The following is a 23,290-nucleotide window of genomic DNA, read 5'->3' as shown; positions in this document are numbered from 1 at the left end:
ATTTGCATACAAGCATCTAAGGTTAGTGAGATATCCAAACTCCTGTGGTAAGAAATATTAAATACAGCAATGCAAAAGACCAAATCATTATTCCTATCATGGTCTTAACTTGATGGTAGAAACATAAAATTAGAAATGTTGCATTAATAGGAATTAATAGCACATTTGTCCTGTCGAAACAAATCTTTTTGTTTTGGTGCGAGAAATACATCATAGTGCAAGAGTTAATGGTTATCAAACAATTTTCAATGTATAAGTTAAACAACTTTATTAACTTTTAAAAAGTATTTTACGAAAACTGACCCATTCATTTAGGTTCTCCCCCTACAGGTTTCAGCTTTAACTCGATGTCTAAACTTGGAATATAAAATATTTATAAAAAATAAAGAACCTTTCGAAATTATACTTTGTGAATTATTACTCTAATGTGTTGACAACTATTTAAATAAGTTCGCTGGATCGCTTAATGTAGTATAACAAAGTAGATATTTTCCATTTATTATTTGTTATTAAGTTTTTATCGAATTATGGAACATTATGCCAAATTGAATATGAAAGGCGAAGTTCGTGGTGATATAAAGAATGTGTCATTCGAAGTTAAAAAGTTGTGTAAAGCAATAATTGGTAAACTAATAATTGCTCAATATTTTTCTATCTATACCTTCTTCCTTACATACTTTGATATATATTAGTCTTGAACGTTGAACAATGCGTTAAAAATCAAACAAATAGTCAGTTATAAATAAAATATATTTTTAAATGTCATCCTGTTTACAGTATCCCATGTTGTATTTTAGAAGTCATCCAGCTAATGCACGAGTCTTTGACAGAAGCACAAATAAAAGATCAAATTGGAAGCATTTTAAAGCCCTCTCATTTTGTTAATGGTTGCAAGAAAAATTAATCGAGGGAGTAAGTAATTGTAAAACTATAATGTATTTATAAGTTTTTTTTGCAAATTTATAATATATATAAAAATCTTAAAAGAATATACAAAAATCTTTAAAAGAATATATAAAACGTCTTTAAAAATAGTCTTTAAAAGCATTTGTATTTTCAGTTTGAATTTCTCCGAAACTATTTTTCTAACCCTTTTTAAGTGGTTTAAAACCCTTTGAATATTTAATGTTTTTTTTTTATTTATTTAAAAAAAATATTTGAAGTTTAACATTTAATGTTAATATAACTATACGGTTATATTCATATAATAACCATGACACGAAATTGCGTTGATTGGAGACTGGGAACAACAAAAACCCTAAAACGTTAGCTATCTCCCCCCCCCCTCAATTTGAGGAGGAGGTAAACTCTATAAAGTCTTAAAAGCTGATCAAAAAGAGATTATTGAACCAAATTTGAAATTTTTCGATGAATATATATAAAATTTAGAATTTAAAAAAATCAAACAAGTTTGACTCATTGGCCTCCTATTTGGGGCTGGGGGAGGGGGGTTGGCTAACGTTCTGGGTTTTTTGTTGTTCCCAGTCTCCAATAACCGCAATTTTTTGCGTAGCATCCTTATTCCTCATATATATGAACATACTTAATATGGCTTTTTCTTCATGTTTTAAAGTTGCTTAGCTCAAACATCAAAAAATGTTGTCTACGGCCTTGAACTGTGAAGCTATATTAACATTAAATAATACACAATTCCAATCAGCATTTTACGTAAATATAAAAAGCCAATGTTTTTCCAACTTATATTTACATTAGAGTAATGTTAATCAAACTTTAGAATTTTACGTTAATATAACGTTTATATCTAACGTAAAACTAACGTCAGAATTTTACGTTACAAAACCTTTCCATTTTGCCATAATAAAATAAATACATAAAATCTAACGTAAATATAACGTTAAAACAACGTTGTGTGCCCGCTGGGTTTCTATATATATATATATATATATATATATATATATATATATATATATATATATATATATATATATATATATATATATATATATATATATATATATATATATATATATATATATAGTATATATACATATATTTATATATGTATATATACATATATATATATATATATATATATATATATATATATATATATATATATATATATATATATATATATATATATATATATATATATATATATATATATATATATGACAGTTTTATCAAAAACATAATCAGGTGCTCCTGTACCCCAAATCGTGGGGTAAATGAGCACACGATTATTTTGTAACATAAACTTTTCTCTCTTTATTTTTTCTTAAATCCAACGTTCCTCTAAGAAAGATTTAATGTAGTACTAAAAGAACATATCTCACTTTTTTAAACATTTTCAGAAGTTTTCTTTTCTTTTTTATTTTATTTTAAAAAAAGCTACAAAAAGGGGGCTCAATTACCCCACGCGACGGTATGTATACATCTTTTAATCATTTAAATATTTACTTTACTGAATTGAAGACAAAATTCTCATTAAATAAAGTAGATTGTTCATTAAAAATATATAAGGTAAAGCAATGATATCCTTGGAGCAACAATAAAAAATAATGTTAGTGTAGTCAATTTTACAGCAATGTTATAACTTTAATGAAAAATAACGTTAGTGTAACCAACGTTATTGCAAAGTTGTAATTCTGATCAAAAACAATATTAGTGTAACCAACATTATTACAACGGTTGATTGAACTATCAGATATACAGACCAAAGTGGATGGCAGCTAAGAGACGAAACAAAACGACAGCGACACATAAAGAAATTTGTTTTAAAATACCAACTTTATGAGGTACTAACAATAATAAAAATGTCGAGCACTAGTTATTTTTAAGTTAGTACAACTCAGAAAAAGTGTTTTGAGTCATGAAAGACCTGGAATAAATAAAAATTTATTACAAATACTAGGTCATCTTAAAGACAACAAATATGACAATTTATTTGTCTCTGAAATGGTTCTGAATATAGATAGGGTATTTGTTAAAGGAAACAGTTTCCTGTTTCAACTGTACAATGTGGCGTTTTATTAATAATACCAGAATATTAATTACAAAGGACAACAGAAAATTTTTTTTTGTACCTTTAGCAATTTTATTCAAATAATACTAATTTTAGGCAGAGAAAAAAGAATACGACAACGACAATTTTTTATTAGCTCTAGTTTCTGAAATATACAATAGCAAAAAATTATTTTTCAGTTAATTTACAACAGAGCAATAATATAAGTGACATATAAGTTACATATTCTAATTATATTTAAAGTACATTTGGTTTTTTTATTACAGATATATTCTAACAGTTTTAAACAAAGAAATCATGATCATTAAGCTAATAGGTATACAGATGGTTTTGGGGTATCGTCACGAGATTGTGATCTTTTGATTAGTTCTGGAGCTAGTTATGGTATTTTTGTAGAAGTACTGTTACCAATTGAATGTAGTTGTTATTTCTTTTTTTGCCTAAAAATCCACAAATCACTTCCTTAAGAGCTTCCCAAGTTTCCTTTTTTTGCCCTTTAAAAACATTGTCAAATGCAGGATTCTTCATAAATCCTGAATTAACCATCTTTAACCGTTGCATCGCTTACTTTAGAAAATTTGTTTCTTATATACCTAAAAGCCTGTCCTTCTTTGTTTATACCTTTGAAAAATATTTCATTAAACCCTACTTAAAATATAATGGTGGAAGAAGAACATCTTTTGGATCTAAGAGTTGTTCAGCAGTAACATATTGTTCATCTGTGTTGAGATTTCTTGCAGGTCAGTAATCTTTTATATAATGTGAACTCTGTCTCTACTGTCCCAAATACACAAAAAGCAGCAGTATTTAGTATACCCTAATTGCATTTCTAAAAGTATTGCAATGACTTTTAGATCACCACAAATTTTCCATCTGTGTTAATAGTAATTAATTGAGTAGAGGAGAACTTTTATGTTTCTATAAGTCTCTTTCATGTGAACTGCATGGCCAATAGGAACATAAGGAAGACGGCTTCCATTGTGCAGTAATACAGCTTTCATGTTTAGCTTAGATGAGAATAATTTATAAACTGTGTGGCACATCATCTGTTAACACAAAATCAGGATCATTTAATGTGGAAGGCGTGTTTTATCCTATTTCTACTTTATTTCTGCCTTCATTTTCTGCTTCTAACTCACAACTTTTGTGGTGGACTAGGAACTGGTAGACTATCCGAATGTTTAACTATCCGAACTGTAAACTATCCGAAATGTTGAAACTGTTTAACTATCCGAAATGTTTAACTATCTAAACTGGTAGACTATCCGAATATTTAACTGCTCCTAATTTCTTCATCAACAAACCTGCCTTAAAGAGTCGGGTCAAGCAAAAATAGCAGTCATCTGTATTGTTTTTAGGCTCATTCCATACCATAGGAATAGGAAATGCCAAAGATCTTTTTTTATTTTTTAACCGTTCTCGTAGTGTAATAGAACAAGAGCTACAGCATGTATGTAAACTATCCGAAACTATTGCCCATGACTTAACTTGGTACCCTACCTTTATATCGAAGTAATACTAGTAAGCAGTCTTCACAAGAGGTGTCAGTTCGTTTCTGTGAGGAAAATGTTATTTCACCACAAATGTAACTTGTTGTAAATTGTTGTTTAAAGCATTATTTAATAATAAATGAACTATTTTAATGCAAGAGGTATTACTTTTTGGTATGAACTTTTGTTAATTGTTATCAACTCAGCTAATAGTGTGCCTTATGGTTGAAGTGTAATATTTAAATCGTGGGCACCTAAATAAACTTAATATGGTGTAATTTAATTGTAAAACATGGTAAATTTGTACTCAAGTGCAAATTTGTTTTTACTTAACTACTTATTTATTCTTTGTTACATAAATAAAGGTTATGTAAGTTCAAAAAATCACATTACACGAAAACTAGCATATATAGGTATAAATAAAGTCCACTTTAACCTTTACAATTATAATTTTAGAATTGAGAACAAGAAAAAAATTTTTTGATTTCAATGTTCGTTATTGCGTGGTTGAGGCGAACGTTTAAAAGCTGTTAAATAACGTTTGAAGTAAACATTAAGTAAGCGTTCACTGTTTGTTATCGAACGTTCGTCTGAACGTTTAGGAGCTGTCAAAATAACGTTTGGGTTAAACGTTAAGTAAACGTTCTCTGTTTGTTATCGAACGTTCGTACTGAACTTTTAAGAGCTGTAAAATTTAACTCACAAAAGCTGGTTCATGTAACGTTTGCAGTGAGTGTTACGCAAACCTAATTGAAAGTTGTAGCAACATTTTTAGAAATTGGGATAGCTGGGATATTCCAGTCACAAAGGATGGATTGTCATTGTTTTAGTTCGGTAAAACCTATGGTTTTATGAGTATCAAAGGTGTTACTGAGAGTGTTCAGTCTGCTCTACGACAGCATTTACAGCAGCATTTATGACGATTATCAAGGTGTGTTACTGCAAAATTAGGTGTTATATATTATACTTTATGGTATTTATTTAACCTTTAGGTAGATTAAGAAGCATACTTATACAATGCATTTATATTAAATTTAATTATATAGTATATATGATTATGTATCACACATATATAAATTTTATGTATTGCATAATACGCTTAAATATTATACTATATAAACATTGTTATATAATACAATGTTTTAAAATCTATTTATATTATGTAATATGATTAAATTGTATAATATATATTATTATATCATAAAGTACTATCAATTTAAGAAATAATCAACCTAAAAGTAACCGTAAGTTTCTTGTATAGTTATAATTATACAAATAGTTTATAATTTAATAATACTTTTAAAAGATTCCTGTTTTTTACCTTTACTTAGTTTTTTTTACATTTTTTTAGCGATATATATATATATATATATATATATTTATATATATATTTATATAAATAAATCAAAAATAAAACTGCTTACTTATTTTAAAATTACTTAATTATTAAATTTAAAAATAAAAAAAACACTGTTAATTGACGGGACATGCTTTTCAAATTTTGTATAACTTTTTTTTTTAACTTTAAACAAATTTTGTAAAATTGTTAACTTTTTTGTGTACACTATAATCATACCTTGCTAGAAAAAGTTAATTTGGGCGTGTAAACTTTTTTATAACATAAACACTATTAGCGGGAGGTGTTCCTAATTTCTGCACAACAATAGGAAATTAAAAGCATAAAAATACTTAATCATTTCTTATAATACATTTTTTTTTTAAATGTCAACGATTGATCTTATTTTGTTAGTATTTTTTGCAAGATTTTTTAGAAACGAACATGCTTAATGCAGTGAGTTTTGTGCTTGAACAAAAAATAAGTTTGCGTGAAGCTACAAGACATTGCAACACTACAAAATCAACTTTGATATATCAGTTGAAGCAGTTTAAAAAATCTGGAATTTGCAAATACTCACGTACAAAACTAAAAAACCATACACACACAAAACCAAAAAAATATTTTCAACAGAAGAAAAAATAGTTTTGGTAAACCACTTGGCAGATGCTGAAATAAGGGATTGCGAACTTACATTAAAGCAGATTATGCCGTTTTGCATATGAGTATGCTTTAGCAAATCATTAAAAAATTGAAATTTCATGGATGAAAAATGAATTTGTTGTTGAATATTGGCTGCAAGTATTTTCCCAAAAGATATAATATTAAGTTATCTCTATTTAAATCATTGCCAACAATTCTTGGTTGATTTTCTGCATTCGGGAAACATTTAAGTCTGTGATGAAACAAAATATCTTGCTTCAAATGGCAAAATACAAATAGGAAGCATGATTGAGATTTTTTTACTGATATTTACTTTTTGACTACAAGTATTACTGATAGGCCAGTAGTGAATACTGAAACTTTCTACGCATTTCTATTGCATTTATAGTGATAGTGTTGATCCTGCTAGTTTACCATCAACATTGTCTATTGTTTTAAGGGAAATGACCTTTGTGACTTTACCATTAATATCATTCTTTGTTTCATCTGAAATTATACGTAAAACAAAGGCGTAAAAGATCTTGTATTTTAACTGATACACCTGAAATTAAAGTCGTTCTTTATTAAAAATCTATTACCCATCAATGTAAAAAATTCTCTTCAATAAAAAGAAAAAAATGGTCGAACAAATTATTTTTAGTCATTCTGACAAGTGTTTAATTGATTTAAGTTCTAATGAAAATGATTTTTGAGTAAATTTACCTAATAATCAAAGTCAATTTGTTTCTGGAAATGTTTTAGCTGTCAAGTTGGCCTGTGTCAAATTGAATGAAATACTCCAGACTTTATCAGGCAGAAGTTATAAAAATTGTTGCTACAGTTTACAAAATTAAGTATTAGAAGATACCAGGAGACTTTTGTAATAAGTTTATAGAAGACGATGACACAATTAATATTGTGGAGGTTTAAGGTATTCTTATGAAACTTCCACAAACATGTACGGTTTATCTCAACGTCAGTATTATGTGTTTAATGTTGATATAAACGCTTGCAATAATTATAATATTATATTCTTTTATTATTGTGTTTTATGTTGTCATCATTAAAATATATTTCCTCTAAAAAGCATTGTGGTTATTTTTGAATGAATATAGACCACCAGTCGGTATAAGATATAGAAATATATTTTTTCTCTTCTCTTATCTAAAATTATTAAAATTACTATATATATTAGAAAACATGTCATACGTGTTGTACCCATGACTAATATAACTTCTTTTTTAAAACGAGGAAAAAATTCTTGATTAAAATGAGAAAAAATCTTAATTATATTTTTTTTACAAAATATGAGATAATATCGCAAAGTTTGAATGCTTTAAATTCTTTAAATAGTCTTGGCAAAAAATGCATTGAATCAAAACGTTAATAGTCTTGGCAAATAGTCTTGGCAAAAAATGCATGAATCAAAAAGAATGGAATGGAATGAGCCGGTCTTAACCACAGACATCCAAATCTGAAACTGAAACTATAACCACTACTCCGAGACGCACATTTTTAAAATTGGAATCTTAAATTTGAAGAAAATTTATTTTTAATTACCTGAGGTATTCACCCAATGCACGCATACTCGTTTGATGATCATCCCGACACGGACAAACATGAGAAATAAATAAGAAACAAAATAAACCGTGAGAAATTATTGGTGTGTTCTTTAAGAGTAATAACTCATTTTTAAATAAGAATTATGATTAAATATGAATTAGTAAGTTGTGAATTCTTAAACATAAAAAAAAACTAATGAAATTTATTTTAAGGAATCAAGATTTAAAAAATACTATAAACTGAAAACTCTAAGTATGTCAGTCGTTTGCTTTCGTATTTTCTTTTATATCAAACTAGCAATTGGTAATTAACTTAAAAAGTAAATAAGCTAGTAAAAATTGTTGTCTTTAGTAGATACCTAGCAATGCTTTGCTCAACATAATAACTCCAATGTTTGATCAGAATGGAGACTACTGTAAATATTCTTAATTGAATAATCTATATTGTTTCTCCAAATTTAAATTAGAAGGTTTGTCTTTAAAGAAAATGTTTGTTGTAAAACAGTATTCAATATCAAATTTACGTTTTTTTTGTTAACCAGCAACTTTGATGCTTTCTTAATAAAAAGATTGTTTTGAGTTTTAAAGTTCGAGAAAAAGATTATTTTGAGTTTTAAAGTTTGAGAACTTGAAAACTATGACAAAATTAAGTTATCAAATTAAATTATGAGATTCTTTTTAAAGTTAATGAAAAATCCTCCATGATGCTAAAAATATAAAAGTACAGTAGTTCTAAATGTAAAAAAATAAATATATTATTACCTCCAATTATTGAACCATAGTCGTAGTAAGATATCAAACTATTGGATCTTATATCATTCCATTTAGGGTCAAGAGCCAATTTAGTTGATAATAAAAAGATAAATACGTCGTTAGTTATTATTACAAAAGATTGAGAAAGTGCATAAATCAGAACTCCTGGTAACGCAATTGCTTCCCCAAATCCAACAGCTTTTTTGATAAAAACCTCGTTTTCTAAGTTTTGTTCATTTAATAAGTTGCTTTCCTTTAGACCAACTTCCTTTGGATGAGTAATTAAACAAAATAGATTAATTACGCCACAACAAAACAATAAAGAACCATTTAATAATAATCCTATTTTATAATCATAACTCAATGAATAGCTAATAATATAGGAACAAATAATGTACCCAAGGGGTCCATTTCCACCCCATATCCCGTACAAAATGTCTCCTGAAGAAAACCAGTTTCCCATTATTGCAACTGTAACTGGCCAACCTATTGATTGAAATAAGCCATTAACAGAATAAAGCACGTAATAATGGTATTTAGTCACAGTGTGTGTTATGTTTCTTAAGTACCCAATAATTAACGTAGTGATAGCGGAACCACACATACCAAGAGTTAACATATAACGCAAATTTAGTCTATCTCCCATTATGCCACTAATAAATAATCCTAATGCGTAGGCAAACGCAAAACAAATATCAAGTCTTATAAAAAAGAATATTGGGTCTTCATTAGTTTCAGAGGATTTGTTAGAGCTTTGTAAAACAAATGATTTGTTCAATGTATTTTTACAGTTGTCAAACGCTCTTCTGCTTCCTTGGAAAATTGCATAAGAAAAATACGTTAAAACGAATACACAAACATGATGCCAAGACAAACAACGATTTTTTGCAAATAATTTAACATGCAACGATTTCATCTCTAAAATAATTAATTAATTATTTTGTTATAAATATTAAAAAAAATAGTTAGTTAAAAGCCGTTTGACTTTTACATTAAATATGTAAATTAAATTCATGGGTATATATATTTAATAAATATTCAATCGATTAAACCTTTCGTTCGTTACGTTAATTTATAACTTTCGATTAAAACTAGACATTTTACACCTACCACTATTTGTATTTCCTATTTATAGAAAGAGAGGTGTATCTAATCATAAAGGCACCAACAAATAGTAAAACAGTGTCATCTAGCAACGACTAGATAAAAGGAAATACTTTTCTCAAGTAGTTGCAAGACTTTGAAAAACTTGTTCAAGCATGAATCTCAAAGCAACAGTTCTAGTGATTAGGAATAGGCAAGCATCACATAAAATACTATTAGCTTTTATATATGCTAAAAAGAACTACATTCTTATAAATTATTTTTACACACAATACCAGCAGATTTAAACCACTACACACACTTTTGATAAAACTCTTCAAGACAACTTTCAATGAAGCGTTAGCAAAATGAATCCAAATTAAACTTCGAGCCAAAAAAAATATAACAATATTGATTTTTTTACATTGTTTTTCTTTTCAAAAACTACAACACTTATATTGCAGCAAACATTTTAAAAGTATCATTAACTAATGTTAAACATTAGTAACTAATGTTTTATATATTTTATTTCCAGTACCTAATATTTCTAATCTAGAATTAATTCTAGATTATGAAAAGCCCAAAGAAATAAAGTTCTTACTTCTTGTCTCTTTGTAATATGCAACTTAATCTTGAGGATACAAAACTTCCATAGTTAAATTAATTAAAAAATTTGATAAAACATAATAAAAGATTGAAAAAAAAGGTATGGTACTTGTTTTTTTAAAATTTCTGAAAATAAAGTTGAATGTATAATATGTGTCAGTAACATTGATAAAGACTGGATTCAGCTCTTTACGAGTAAAATTGAACACGAATAGTGTAGAGTTAGATCCCACCTCTGAGAATTATGGCTCTGAGTTAGAAAAAAAAATAGACAAATACAAAGCACTTTTTAAGAAAATATTGTTTATATTTATAAATGATAGCGTTTTTATTCCATCTCTATTCCTATTATATCAATAAATGAACTAGCGAAAACAACCTTTTATATGTGTTAAAAACTTTCAACTTACTCCTAAGTATTCTTGATCCTGTAAATTTTAATTGACGTAAATGATGTTAACTCTGAGTATTAATAAATTACATATTTCTGTGAGATTACTCACATGTCACTGACTGTTTCTAACTAAAGTACGTAGGTGGCAAAATACAAAATGCAAAATGCAAAAAAGAAAAAAAACCCTAAAGTTTTTGCCTAATAGTTAAAAAAAAGTAGAGTCATGGTTAAGTCATATGTACAAGGGTAACCTTCAATTATAAAAGACTTTTTATGATTTTTGTCTTTAAAAGGTATACTTGTTTTTTTGTTTTTAACTCAATAAATAAATGTTTATACTTTCATTAGTGTCTAAAGTTAAATACTGTTTGAACATGAGATTTACATGTTTATCTTAAATGTGTGAGGCTACCAAGCTTTTTTCTCAAGAAATTGTAAACATTTGAAAAGAAAAGCAGAAATTGTATTTTGGCGTATAAAAAGTATTTTCTGGTAAGTGTATCTTATGCAAATTTTTCTTTATTGAATGTATTTTTATATTTTAGTTTATATAACTTACGATTTGCATATCATTCTGTTATTACTCTAATTGTATACTGAAACACTTCTATTTAATGATCATGTTTTGAAAGTATATAAGTCGTTTAAGTTTAAAAAAAAATATTAGGAATGCTATTAAAAGGCTATTTATTTGCAATATACGATATTTGATAACTTTTTCAAGAACATTTCGCAATGCATTGTGGGATCGCCTGGGGAATAACAAAGTATAAAAATCAAATTTCGCATTACAATTATAAGTAGCTTATGTTTAATCTTGTTTTTATTAATTTAAACTTTTAAAATTTATTAATGGATTTAAAAACAGAGTGTTTTGAAGATGACTGCGGAAATTTAGTAAAGGTTTTAATGAATGAGTTTTCTGCGAAAGGTCTAAAACATGATAACAATGTACTTTTCTTAATGGAAGCTCAGTGACCTTCGATATTTTTTAAAATTATCGAAGAACTATCATAGTTTTAGTAATTTAAATAAAAAAAAGTATTAGAAAAAGTTATTTACGTTTGGAATCGCATAGTGTCAAGTTGTAATCTCTCTTCAAATATTGATTTTACAGGTAATAGTAATTTTCCAACACCAAAAGTACCAATCATACCATCATTAAAAAAACCCCAAAATTTGAAGAATGGACTTTATTAAAGCTTCAAGAGTATTTAAGGAGTCAAGCAAAAGTTTGCTTGTTACCACTCCTATCAATAGGAGTGGTAACAAGCAAACTCTTGTGAACCACGCCTTAGGTGTATTTGATATGAATCTTCTTTTCACTTTTACTGATGCTACAGACAAACTTAATGAAATTCAACAAGATGTTTTAGAAAAACTTGTTATTGAAAAAGTGCAAATATCTCATCTTATGAATTTAAAAAATGATTGGACTGAAGCACCTGCAATTTTTCCAGAAACATTATTGCAACAAATCAATGATTATCTTTACAGTAATAATGCAGGCAAAGCATTTAAAGGAGGAATAAGTCTTTTTAACTCAGGTCATTTATCTAATGTAATGTCACATGCAATAAATGGTATATCCAGATACTGTTTTATAAGAGGTCTTTGTTTGTCAGAGCAAAAACTAACCAACACACCATATGATGTTTGGGTTGTTATACACAAAGATTCAGGTGATGTTATAACTGGAGATTGCTCCTGTCCAGCTAGGTGTGTAATATTTTCAAAAATTTATTTTAAATTAACATTTAGGATTTAAAAAAATGAATGCATGTGTGTATACTTTCAGAACATCAGGTATATGCAAGCATGTTGGCGCCCTGTTATGGTAGATTGAAAAGGAAATAAGTTTAGATAATAACTTTTCCTGTGCAGAAGTTCTAAGAAACAGCAATGGAGTGTTCCCTCTAAAAAACAAAGTTGACTGCATGTCCCTGCCACATTAGTTGAAATAGAGTTAAAAAAAGCAAAAAAAGGAAGAAAACGTAAGTAATATATTCAAGAGGCAAAAGACAACTGAAAATTCTCGTACTGAAAGTGATATAGATTCACTTGCTAAATTACAAATGGTAACTGTGAGTTACCATTTGTGATTTCATACACTAATGCGTAAAAAAAGTATGCAATTTAATATCTGCAATGTGCAAGAAGAAGTTGAAATTTCAACGTCTTTATTAATTGATTTTCCAAAAACGATTGCAGAAGTGATTACAACAGTTGGTCCATGAACTTTCGATATATTAATGAAGAACTTAAAAATAACAAAAGAGCAGCAATCTTTACTTATGGAAAAAACAATCAATCAAAATTCAAGTGAGTTATGGTTTCAACTTAGAAAAGATTAGAATTACTGCCTCAAACTTTAAATCTGCTGTCAATAAAGTTAATGAAAATAATATTATTATTAATCCTGCCAAATCAAAATCACTTCTAAGCAAAATTTGTCGGTAATGCCCAATAATTTAGTCAAAAGCTACAAATGGGGGTGTTAGTAATGAGCCAACAACCCGAAAAACATATATAAAAATTAACAGACAACTTCATAAAACATTTAAGGTTAAAATGGCTGGCATTTACACAAGCTTATTGTAGCCTTTTTTAGGAGCAAGTCCTGATGGTTTGGTCTCTTGTTAATGCCATGAACCTGGATTACTGGAAATAAAGTGTCCATGGACACATAGAGGACTTACTATAAATGAATTTGTCTCACAAGGTATGCGAACCATACAATAAAAATGTTGAAACACTCGATGAAAATATTGCAAGAATTATTCATGAAACTGATTTTATAATTGAAAATTATGTTACACTGATTTTTAATTTACTCTTGTATACATTTTTTAATATTGAAATTTTTATATTTTTGAGGTATTTTTAATGATTTTTATCCAAAAGATATCTTGAAATGCTGAAGCAAAAACTTTTGTTTACTTTTAGTTTAACTATCTTTAATGCTTTTTTAATAAAATAACTCCACTAAACTTGGGAGAACTAAGTGTAATAGTCGTGCATTATAAAAAAATGCATAATGCAACTTATCTATAAAAAACGTAATGTTAGAAGAAGTTAGGGGAGTGTGTTACAAGGTATAAATGTTCACTCACATTCTGCAATAACTTTTGATTTCTTTACGAACTTGCTTGTAAATTTTATATAAACCGGTTTATCTATGTAATGTATTGGTCAAAATATATTTGAAATAGGGGATAGTGACTGTAATCCTATGCCCTTTTATATATACATGCGATATTAAATTTCTAAATTTAAATAAATTAAAATTCTAATTAAGAGAAAATATTAAATAGTCAGCGATCGTGGCTAAAGGAGGACACTTGTTTTTGGCAATATTATTTAATACAAAATATAAACAAATTTAAGACTTTTTGTTTTAAACCGCCTCCTTTTTCAGATTAAAACCGGCGCGGCGATCCTTTAGAGGCATCAAAAATTCTTGCGCTACCTCGCCTAACGCGGGTTTATTAAAGTTAAGCTGAGGCTTGTTTTCCTCTCTTTTTTTTTTGTGTGGCTTTTATTTATGTGGCTTTTATATATTTATGCGTTTGAGAAAACATAACTTTAATTCTACTTTTATATTCAAAATTAGCAATTAAATGACTTAATTAAATTAAATGACTCTTGTTTTGTCAGATTTAAACTAAGTTTATTATCAGAAATGTTATTATTTATCTATAAAAATATGTTCAAACCAAACTAATATACAAAAATCTAAATCGGCATTTGCCGATTGAGGGTACAGAAATGTCTAATGGTAAAAAAATTTATTGAGCCATTGCAAAAATTCTGTTCTTGTGTTTAAGTATACGTGACAGAATGAACTAAGCCACGAGTAACTTGTAAGTTACATGTACTTTTTAATTTGATTAGTAGTATTTAAATTTCAAATAAATATTCTGTTGCACACATTTCGCGACGTTTGAATTATCTTGATTAATATCCTCTTTTTAAAAAAACGTCGCGATTTGTATGTTTTTTGATTATTTTCGGAACCGATTCATTTTTTTAAAACTATTGCTTTCTTAAAGATAATAATTTTAATATAATATATTATATCTTTTTTATAATAAATAAAAAATCAGTTTATTAAATTAAAATATTATCTGTTTTAGCGTAAACTGAATCAAAATTTTAACAATTTGTTTTGTACCAATTCCACAACTTTTTTGATTTCTCAATCAGTATTTTGAAATACACAATATATTTACTTTTCTAACCAAAATCAAGAAATACACAAAATATTTACTTTTATAAAATGTTTGAAAAAACATAAATTTATTAAAATACAATCAAACTTGTCCCATAAGTTACTTAAACTAATAAAATGGTAGTTTTTAATGGTACTGATGGAGGAGCTAAATTAGTTAAGGCCGCACAAATTGTCAAAATATCGTCAAGCTGGTTTTTTCTTTTTAAAGGAAAAACAGATTGCAATGTATGAAATTTTTTTATACGAGAAATCGGTCTTTCAACATAAATGCGTGCCTTCGCAATATTTGAAGTTTTTTTAGAGAACTTTTTTTTATCTTTAAAAAAAGGTGGAATAACAAGCTGTTACCCTTTTCCAACAAGCAAATCACTAATATTAAATCCTTTGTCAGCCATTGAAGAACCTCCTGATACAATTTTATCTAAAATTCCGCATCTCTCTGTAATAAATTGATCTGATGCATTACCTCCATGTGCCTTTGAGATAAAGGATACAGTACCAATTGGAGTGACACAAAGTAAAACTTTCCAGGTATTCTTGGATTTGTATGTTGAATAAGTTTGGGCTTGAGCTTTGGCTAAACTTGGGATCTCTAATGCTCCTTCAGTACAGTCTATTATGCCAATTACATTAGGAAACTTCTCAAAGCATTTTTGAAAGGCAATTTTATTTTCTTCTTTGGTTAGCCAATGTATGAAATCTTTAAGTAGTAAAGACACAAAAGGTATCCAAGTTTTTAAAATATTTGACACTAGAGATAGTGATATTTTAAATATAAATGCTAAGTCATTATTCGTAAGTCCTAATCCTAATTTGAGAAGCACTAAAATCATAGCAGATTTCGTGTCTACTTTACGATTAATTCTGTGTTTTTGAGTTGTTTTTTGATTATAACAATTCAACTTTTTAGCTTCGCCATCAATGCGTTTATGAAGCCATTCAAACAGTTTTGCATTTTGTATTCCAGTATAGATACGAACATGTTTATCACTATGACTATTATCACCAAAATTAAACAATTTTTTTGTTTCTGCTTTGGTAAGAGAATGCTTTAATTCTGAAATTTGCTTGTTTGTGCATCTATAATCATTTTTAGTTCCATTATTATATTCCTAAAGAATTACATCGACTACACTTGTTAAAAGGTTCACGACTAGCACATTTATTGGTAGGTATACTATTATCATAACTGTGATTGCCTATGAAGGGAGTGGAGATGGTGTCTTCTTCAAGTACCTCAAACCCATCACGATCAACAAATTTTACTTTTTTGTGGACATTCACAAAAATACTATTTCTATTTTTTGTAACTTTACGCTTCAAAGGCTTTTTGCTAATATACCCTTTAAGAAATATTGTTGGTATTGGAGAAACATCTGAACAATATCCTGCAGCAAAGTGGTTTGTACAAACCTTTGTACTCATAATCATTTTAAAACCACCTTGTCTGTTTAACATTTTTCCCATACCATCATATCTTGAAATATTCAAGGAGTATGCAATCGAAGAATCCCAACATGGTCTTTCTTCAAAACCCTAAATAAAAAAAAAAATCTCTAAAAATAATAACAACAACAATAATAATATAGTTTGTTATATTATTAATGATAATAATAGTATGTATAGTTTTAAAGGTACAACATGGATTAAGCGTAAGAAAAAAAAAATTATGCATATATAAAAAACTGCTGCATCTACAGAATATATCTACTTATCTGTATATATATATATATATATATATATATATATATATATATATATATATATATATATATATATATATATATATATATATATATATACATATATATATATATATATATATATATATATATATATATATATATATATATATATATATATATATATATATATATATATATATGTATATATAAATGTATATATATAAATACATACATATATAAGCTTTTTCATGTTACATGTATATATATATATATATATATATATATATATATATATATATATATATATATATATATATATATATATATATATATATATATATATATATATATATATATATATATATATATATATATACATGTGACATGAAAAAGCTCAATACTTTAAGATATAAATAATAAGTTAGGAAACACTTACTTTTTGGATTTGTTTCGACTGTTTACGCAACCATATATAGCACAGTAATCGTTTCGACCCATCTTATAATTGTGTTAAACAAATCTGCAATTTACATGAACCGCAGAACTATAGATAGTAATCTCATTAAATGAATAAATATTTGATGATTATTTTTAAATTCCCCAGGCAATACCAGAACCCTTTTCGCGCTAAACGATTTTAAAGTTATCAAATATTGTCTATTAAACTTACTTCAAGGAAAACTTAATTATCATATGCAAAATCTGTTCAATTAATTAAGGTTACCATTATAGATAAAACCAGACTACATTTTTTGCTGATCCTGCAACTGGAATAACAGTTTACATGTCAAAGTTGATTAAAAGAAAGAGTCGAAGCTATATTATTCCAGAAATGCAAAAACTTGTGACGTATTTATAAAAAAATCATTAATATTAATACGTCCTATAAATTTTTAAAAGATATTATTAAAAATCCAATAAAAAGGTTATACGCCTAATGCAATTAGGCGTATAACCTTTTTTATAATTCTAGTACATATATATGAAGTTGATTTTTTCATCTAGGAAAAATTAACTTCTTAAATATGTACTTGAATCATAATGATGTACTTCTAAAATATCTTAATTATAATCAAGATAATTAAAAATATTTTCGAAGTATATCATTAGCACCTATTTAACAATGACTGACTGGCATGAAAGCTTTCGAACCTTGATGGTAAATAAATTATATAATTATTATTAGTATTACACAATTATTATTTCACAGCTCATTAGTTAAATTAGTTTAAGCAAATAATTTTAAATCAATTGATTAAAAAAATTATCAAATTTACAATTATAATACTTTTATTATAGTTAATTTATTTTAATATCAATATTTTTGCAATTTTATTTTTCTCCTCAACCCATTTTTAAAAAAAAGAATCATCAAAAGCAACAATATCGTACCTTAAAAAACGGTAAAATGTTTTTTGATAATGAAACTGCTTTGTTATTGTAATTTCGATAAGTGGTATACATTAGCCATCCATTACGTATATCAGTTACTTTGCATTTAACTTATTAATAACATACAAAAGTGAAAAAAAAAAAAAAAAGTTTTATACATAATTTTTATCAGCTTTCATCGGGTTTCATTGCGAAATAAGCAAAAGTGCATAGCAGAAATATTATATTATTCAAATAAACTCTTTTACTAAGTATGAAATTATGAAAACAAACAAATATTTTTACACCAAATCAATAATGTCAAGTCAAAAGATTTTTGTTAACGTTATTGCAATAGTTTTTTTATATTAGTTTTATCATAAAATAACTATAAAAAAGCTTTTTTATCACTACAATTGCTGAAAAAATTTAAGATAAGTCAACATTTCTAAAAACGGTTAAAAAAAACCTCATAAAATCTTTAAACTCTCAACGTTGCTTTTTTAATTGTGATTAGCTTTTCAAGAAAATTCTTTGCATTTGACGCTTATAATTCTGATGCAGATGTTATCTGAGTCATATTAGTTGTACTATCACCAATGATATATTATATAATTAACTTGCGAGATTTTATTGCACAAAAAATAAAGCCGTTTTTTTTGTTTATAACAATAGTCGGCTATTTGTAAAATGGGCAAAAGCTGAAGCCAATGCGCGGAATAAAAGTTAATAATGCAAGTCAAAAGTTCCCAATAAATTAAAGATAATTCAAAAACAAATTTTAATAATTATAAAATATTTTTAAAAGTTTTTTTATGAGCCAATGTTTATTAAAAAGTGTTTTAATTCATAAAATTGCTTCAAAAGTGTCTGTCCTTTAACTTTTCTATTCAAAACTTTAATCCCATTTTAATCGTAAATAAACGAAGGAATCATAAATTATTATTTTACAAATATTATAATTTCCGCTTAACACTTTTACGTAAATGATATTTAAATTTAAGATATATTTACTTCATTTAAGAAAAGAAAAGTTAAAAATATTTGTTTACAAAATTAATCCGCCATTTGTAAAACGGGCAAAAAGCCGCTTCACTTATCGGACCGAAGTTAGACATCTAGTTATATAATATATCATTGACTATTACATAATATCCTAGTGAACACGAGAACGTTCATATATAGCTGAAAACACATTTTTTTTTAGAAAAATTGGAAAAAATATAGGTTTTTGAGACATTTTGAACATGTTTGGGACAGGTGGTTTATGAAAACGCCAAAAAGACGCCTTTATAGGACAAATTTATGACGACCTCTTTAGACGTTTAAAAGACGTTTTTATACAAAGCGAACTTTTCTTTGTTTTAATTAATTTTTAAAATAAGTGTTTTCACATGGTATCTTACAAATATGAAAAACAAATAAATTTAAACTTTAAAATATATAACTTTAATATATATAAAAATATAGAACTTTAAAGTTAATAATTTTAAACTTTAAACAGAAAATTAAAAAAAAAAAAAAATTTAAAGTCTCTGAATTTTTTCCTTGTTTGTTTCACCGTAAAATTTAAAATGTATAAGCAAATAAATAAAAACATTTGCGAGGCAAGAAAAAGACTCTTTTTACTTATAACTAGACCCCATTCTTACTTATATACAAAAACTTATTAAAGTATAACGGGTGTTCACTGTTTTAAAAAAGGTTTGTTGATTTTCATTTACGTTACTACTTCTTATAGAATCTAATCAGGTGACATGAATATTTTCGCAAAATTTTAATTTTCACGTGACTGGAGAGAGAAAAGTGCAAAAATTTATCCATTTTACAGCAATATTCTGGAATCTATAAGAAGCTTGAAAAAGTCTTATACAAAAAAGATTTTGGGAAAGTTTATGATATAAGCTATTAGCATTCACCGCGAGCGGACGTGTTCTTTTTTACTTACTGGTTATTAAAAAAAAAAAAAATTCAAAATGGCTACTATAAATTTTACATCTGCACAGTTAAAAAATATTTTGGAAATTCATGAAAATATTATTATGAAGGTGTTTAATGATAGAATTGAAAAACTTGAAAACAAATTAAACTCAGTAATTGACGAGTACAAGGAACTAAAAAAGGAATTACGCGAACTTAATAAAGCTGTTGAATTTGTGAGTAATAATTATGATAATATAGTCGCTGATCATCAAACATCAAAAACATCATTGATAAATGAAGATGCAAATTCTAAAATGATTAACAAATTGGCAGAACTTGAAGACAGAAGTCGACGCAACAACTTAAGATTCTGCGGGATTGAAGAAATTGAAAATAAAAGTTGGGAAGACAGTGAAAATAAAGTAAGGGAATTTTTAAATAACAAACTTCACTACACGGAAACTTTGAAATTGAAAGGACGCATCGATTTGGCAAAAAATTACCTGAAAACAATAAAATAAATACATCGATCATATTAAGATTTCTTAACTACAAAGACAAAGCCACGATATTAAGAAAATATAAGACGATGAAACTATGAACTCAAAAGGTTTACATAAATGAAGATTATAGCAAACATACGCTGGAATTGCGGAAAAAGATCCTGAATGAGGCAAAAGATTTAAGGGCGAAGGGTAAGTACGCTAAAGTTGTATGTAATAAATTAATCATACGGGATTTATAAAAGAAATTCTTTGATCTAATTCGAATATGAAAAAACAAAAATTAAATGGATTCTAATAAAACCTTAAATTTTGAGTCTAGTTTTTATGATTTTTTTCGAACTTATGATTTCTTATTAGACGAGGAATCTGATCCTGATCTTAATTATTTTACTGATTCTGATGTTTTGCAAAATAAATGCAACTACTTTTATACCCATGAAATTAAAGGATTTCTTGATCAAAATAATATTAACACAATTCACATTATTATTCGAAGTTTAAAAAAAATTTTAAAATCTTTAGTAATTTCATTGAAGAAACTAGTAATCTTTTTAATATAATCTGCTTAACAGAAACATGGTGCAGTTCCAATGACGTAAATTCTTTTACCAATTTTGAACTGCCGGGTTTTAATGTAATTTCATTGGCACGAAAAACAAATAAGAATGGCGGAGGCGTTCTTATTTATGTTAAAAATAATTTACAATATTTTACCCGGCATGACATGAGCATCACTGATGCTGATAAAGAGGTTTTAACGATTGAAATTTTAACCAACAAATTAAAAAATAAAATTCTAAGTTGCTGTTATCGCCCACCTTCAAGTGAAATTAAAAATTTTAATTCGTTTTTATGTAATGACGTTATTAAAAAAAGTAACCGCGAAAACAAATTTATCTACTTATTCGGTGATCTGAATTTAGATTTTTTTCAATACCACGTCAATAATAACATTAAAAAGTTTTATAATGGCATTCTCGAAAATGGTGCGATTCCTTTGATTAGCAAACCGACAAGAATTACTCAATCAAGTGTTTCTTTAATTGATTAAATTTTAACCACTGATGTTTTTAAGGTATCCTTAAAAAAAAGGCATAATTAAAAATGACATATCTGATCATTTTCCTGTTTTCTTTTCTATAAATATAAATAATAATTTACTTTCTAATGAAAAACGAGTTTTCAAAAAGCGAATTTTTACAAATAAAAACCTTGAATCTTTTAAAGAACAATTATCTTTAATTGATTGGAGCTTTATAAACGCCTCTGATAATACAAACTTAGTTTATAACTCCTCTTTTAAAACTTTCTATAATATTTACGACACAAATTTCTCTGAATTTAATTTAAATCTTAAAGCTAAAAGTATTAAATCGCCTTGGATTACAAAGAGTTTGTGTAAGTCTTCAAAAATTAAACAAAAATTATGTTAAACAAATGTTAATAAATAATGTTAAACAAATGAAAATAAAATTGTATATAAAAATTACACTAAACTTTTTGGAAGCCTTAAAAAAAAAAAAAATATTATTTAAATTTACTAGATAAATATAAATTAAATTTTAAGCGCACTTGGTTTATAATAAGAGAAATTACCGGCAGCAAAAAAAGTGCATCTCACCCTTTGCCTAACATGGTTAAACATAATAATGAATTTTTATATGATTAAAGACAAATTACGGAGTTCTTTTGATGTTTTAAAAGATACAGGGGAACATGGGGCAAGATGACGAATGTTTCGAAAAGCGCCTGTATCATAGTCAATATCTGTCCCAAAAATTAAAACTTGATTTAAAAGTGATAAAAAATCATTCCGCGTCGCTGATGTATCAAAACACCACTCTAAAAGTAGAAAATAGTTAAGAAAAACTCATTAAACGATGTTAACTCAAATCGTCATCTTGCCCCGCATACGGGGCAAGATGACGATTTGAGTTAACAAAGTTTAAAACTATAAGAAAAGAAAACTCTATGAAGCTATAAATGCCATCATAACAATATCTTTTTTATTAAAAAAAGTAATACAAATAAAGGTGTAACTTTTAAAACTAATAAATTATACATTTATATCGGTCAATGCAAAAAAAAAACAGTATTAATTTAGTAATCAGTTTGTAGCAAACTCCAACGCAACAAAATAAAACTATTGTCAAACAAATATTGTATTTCGTAACAAAATAATGACTGAACAATACAAGAATAGCAAACAGTACAAGTAAACTTCCGTTAAATATAGATTACGGACAAGCCATCTTGCCCCGGTCATCTTGCCCCAGGCTAATACAATCTTTAAAATGAATCAGAATCAGTACATAATCAAATTATCATAGCCTAATACTTCTTATATGGCTTCCAGTTAAATCAAATAAAATAAAAATTTCTCGCTTACCTTTAGCTGGTGATGTAACGATGTTATAAATCAAGTAAAACGAGGATAAAAAGTTTTTTTCTCAATGTTGGAAAACTTTTTAATACTTAACTTTCGTCACAAAAATAATATTTAAAAAGAAACCATTGATAAATCTATTAAAATTAATATACTTCCCTTTCAGCTAAAGTCAACTGTTATATTTAGTTTTGCTTAAGAGATAACTGTAGGTCGACATCTTGCCCCATTCGTCATATTACCCCATGATCCCCTACTCTTTAAGATTTTTTCGCTATCAATTAAACAGGGAATTTTTCCACAAGCTCTCTTAAATTATTTCTGAATTAGCAA

General features: G+C 26.9%; 1 protein-coding gene across 5 annotated transcripts in view; it reads right to left on the bottom strand.

The window, feature by feature from the left end:
- LOC136083901 (sugar phosphate exchanger 3-like) overlaps window positions 1–18,817 on the bottom strand; it is a 29,198-nt gene extending 10,381 nt beyond the window's left edge. The window contains exons 1-2 of one of the 5 annotated variants that reach the window (XM_065803818.1): window positions 18,612–18,817; window positions 8,779–9,687 (exon numbers count right to left, since the gene is read on the bottom strand). In XM_065803818.1, coding sequence (XP_065659890.1) covers window positions 8,779–9,685 — 907 coding nt within the window. In that variant the 5' untranslated portion in view covers window positions 9,686–9,687; window positions 18,612–18,817. Of the gene's footprint in view, window positions 1–8,778; window positions 9,688–18,163 lie in introns of those variants that run through there. The other 4 variants (XM_065803819.1, XM_065803821.1, XM_065803820.1 and 1 more) reach the window with 4 other exon arrangements.
- Window positions 18,818–23,290: the final 4,473 nt, after the last annotated feature.

This window comes from Hydra vulgaris, chromosome 08 (genome assembly GCF_038396675.1).
Source record: "Hydra vulgaris chromosome 08, alternate assembly HydraT2T_AEP".
In the NCBI taxonomy this organism is placed as follows: domain Eukaryota; kingdom Metazoa; phylum Cnidaria; class Hydrozoa; order Anthoathecata; family Hydridae; genus Hydra; species Hydra vulgaris.
This window is presented reverse-complemented; position numbering and strand designations above follow the sequence as displayed.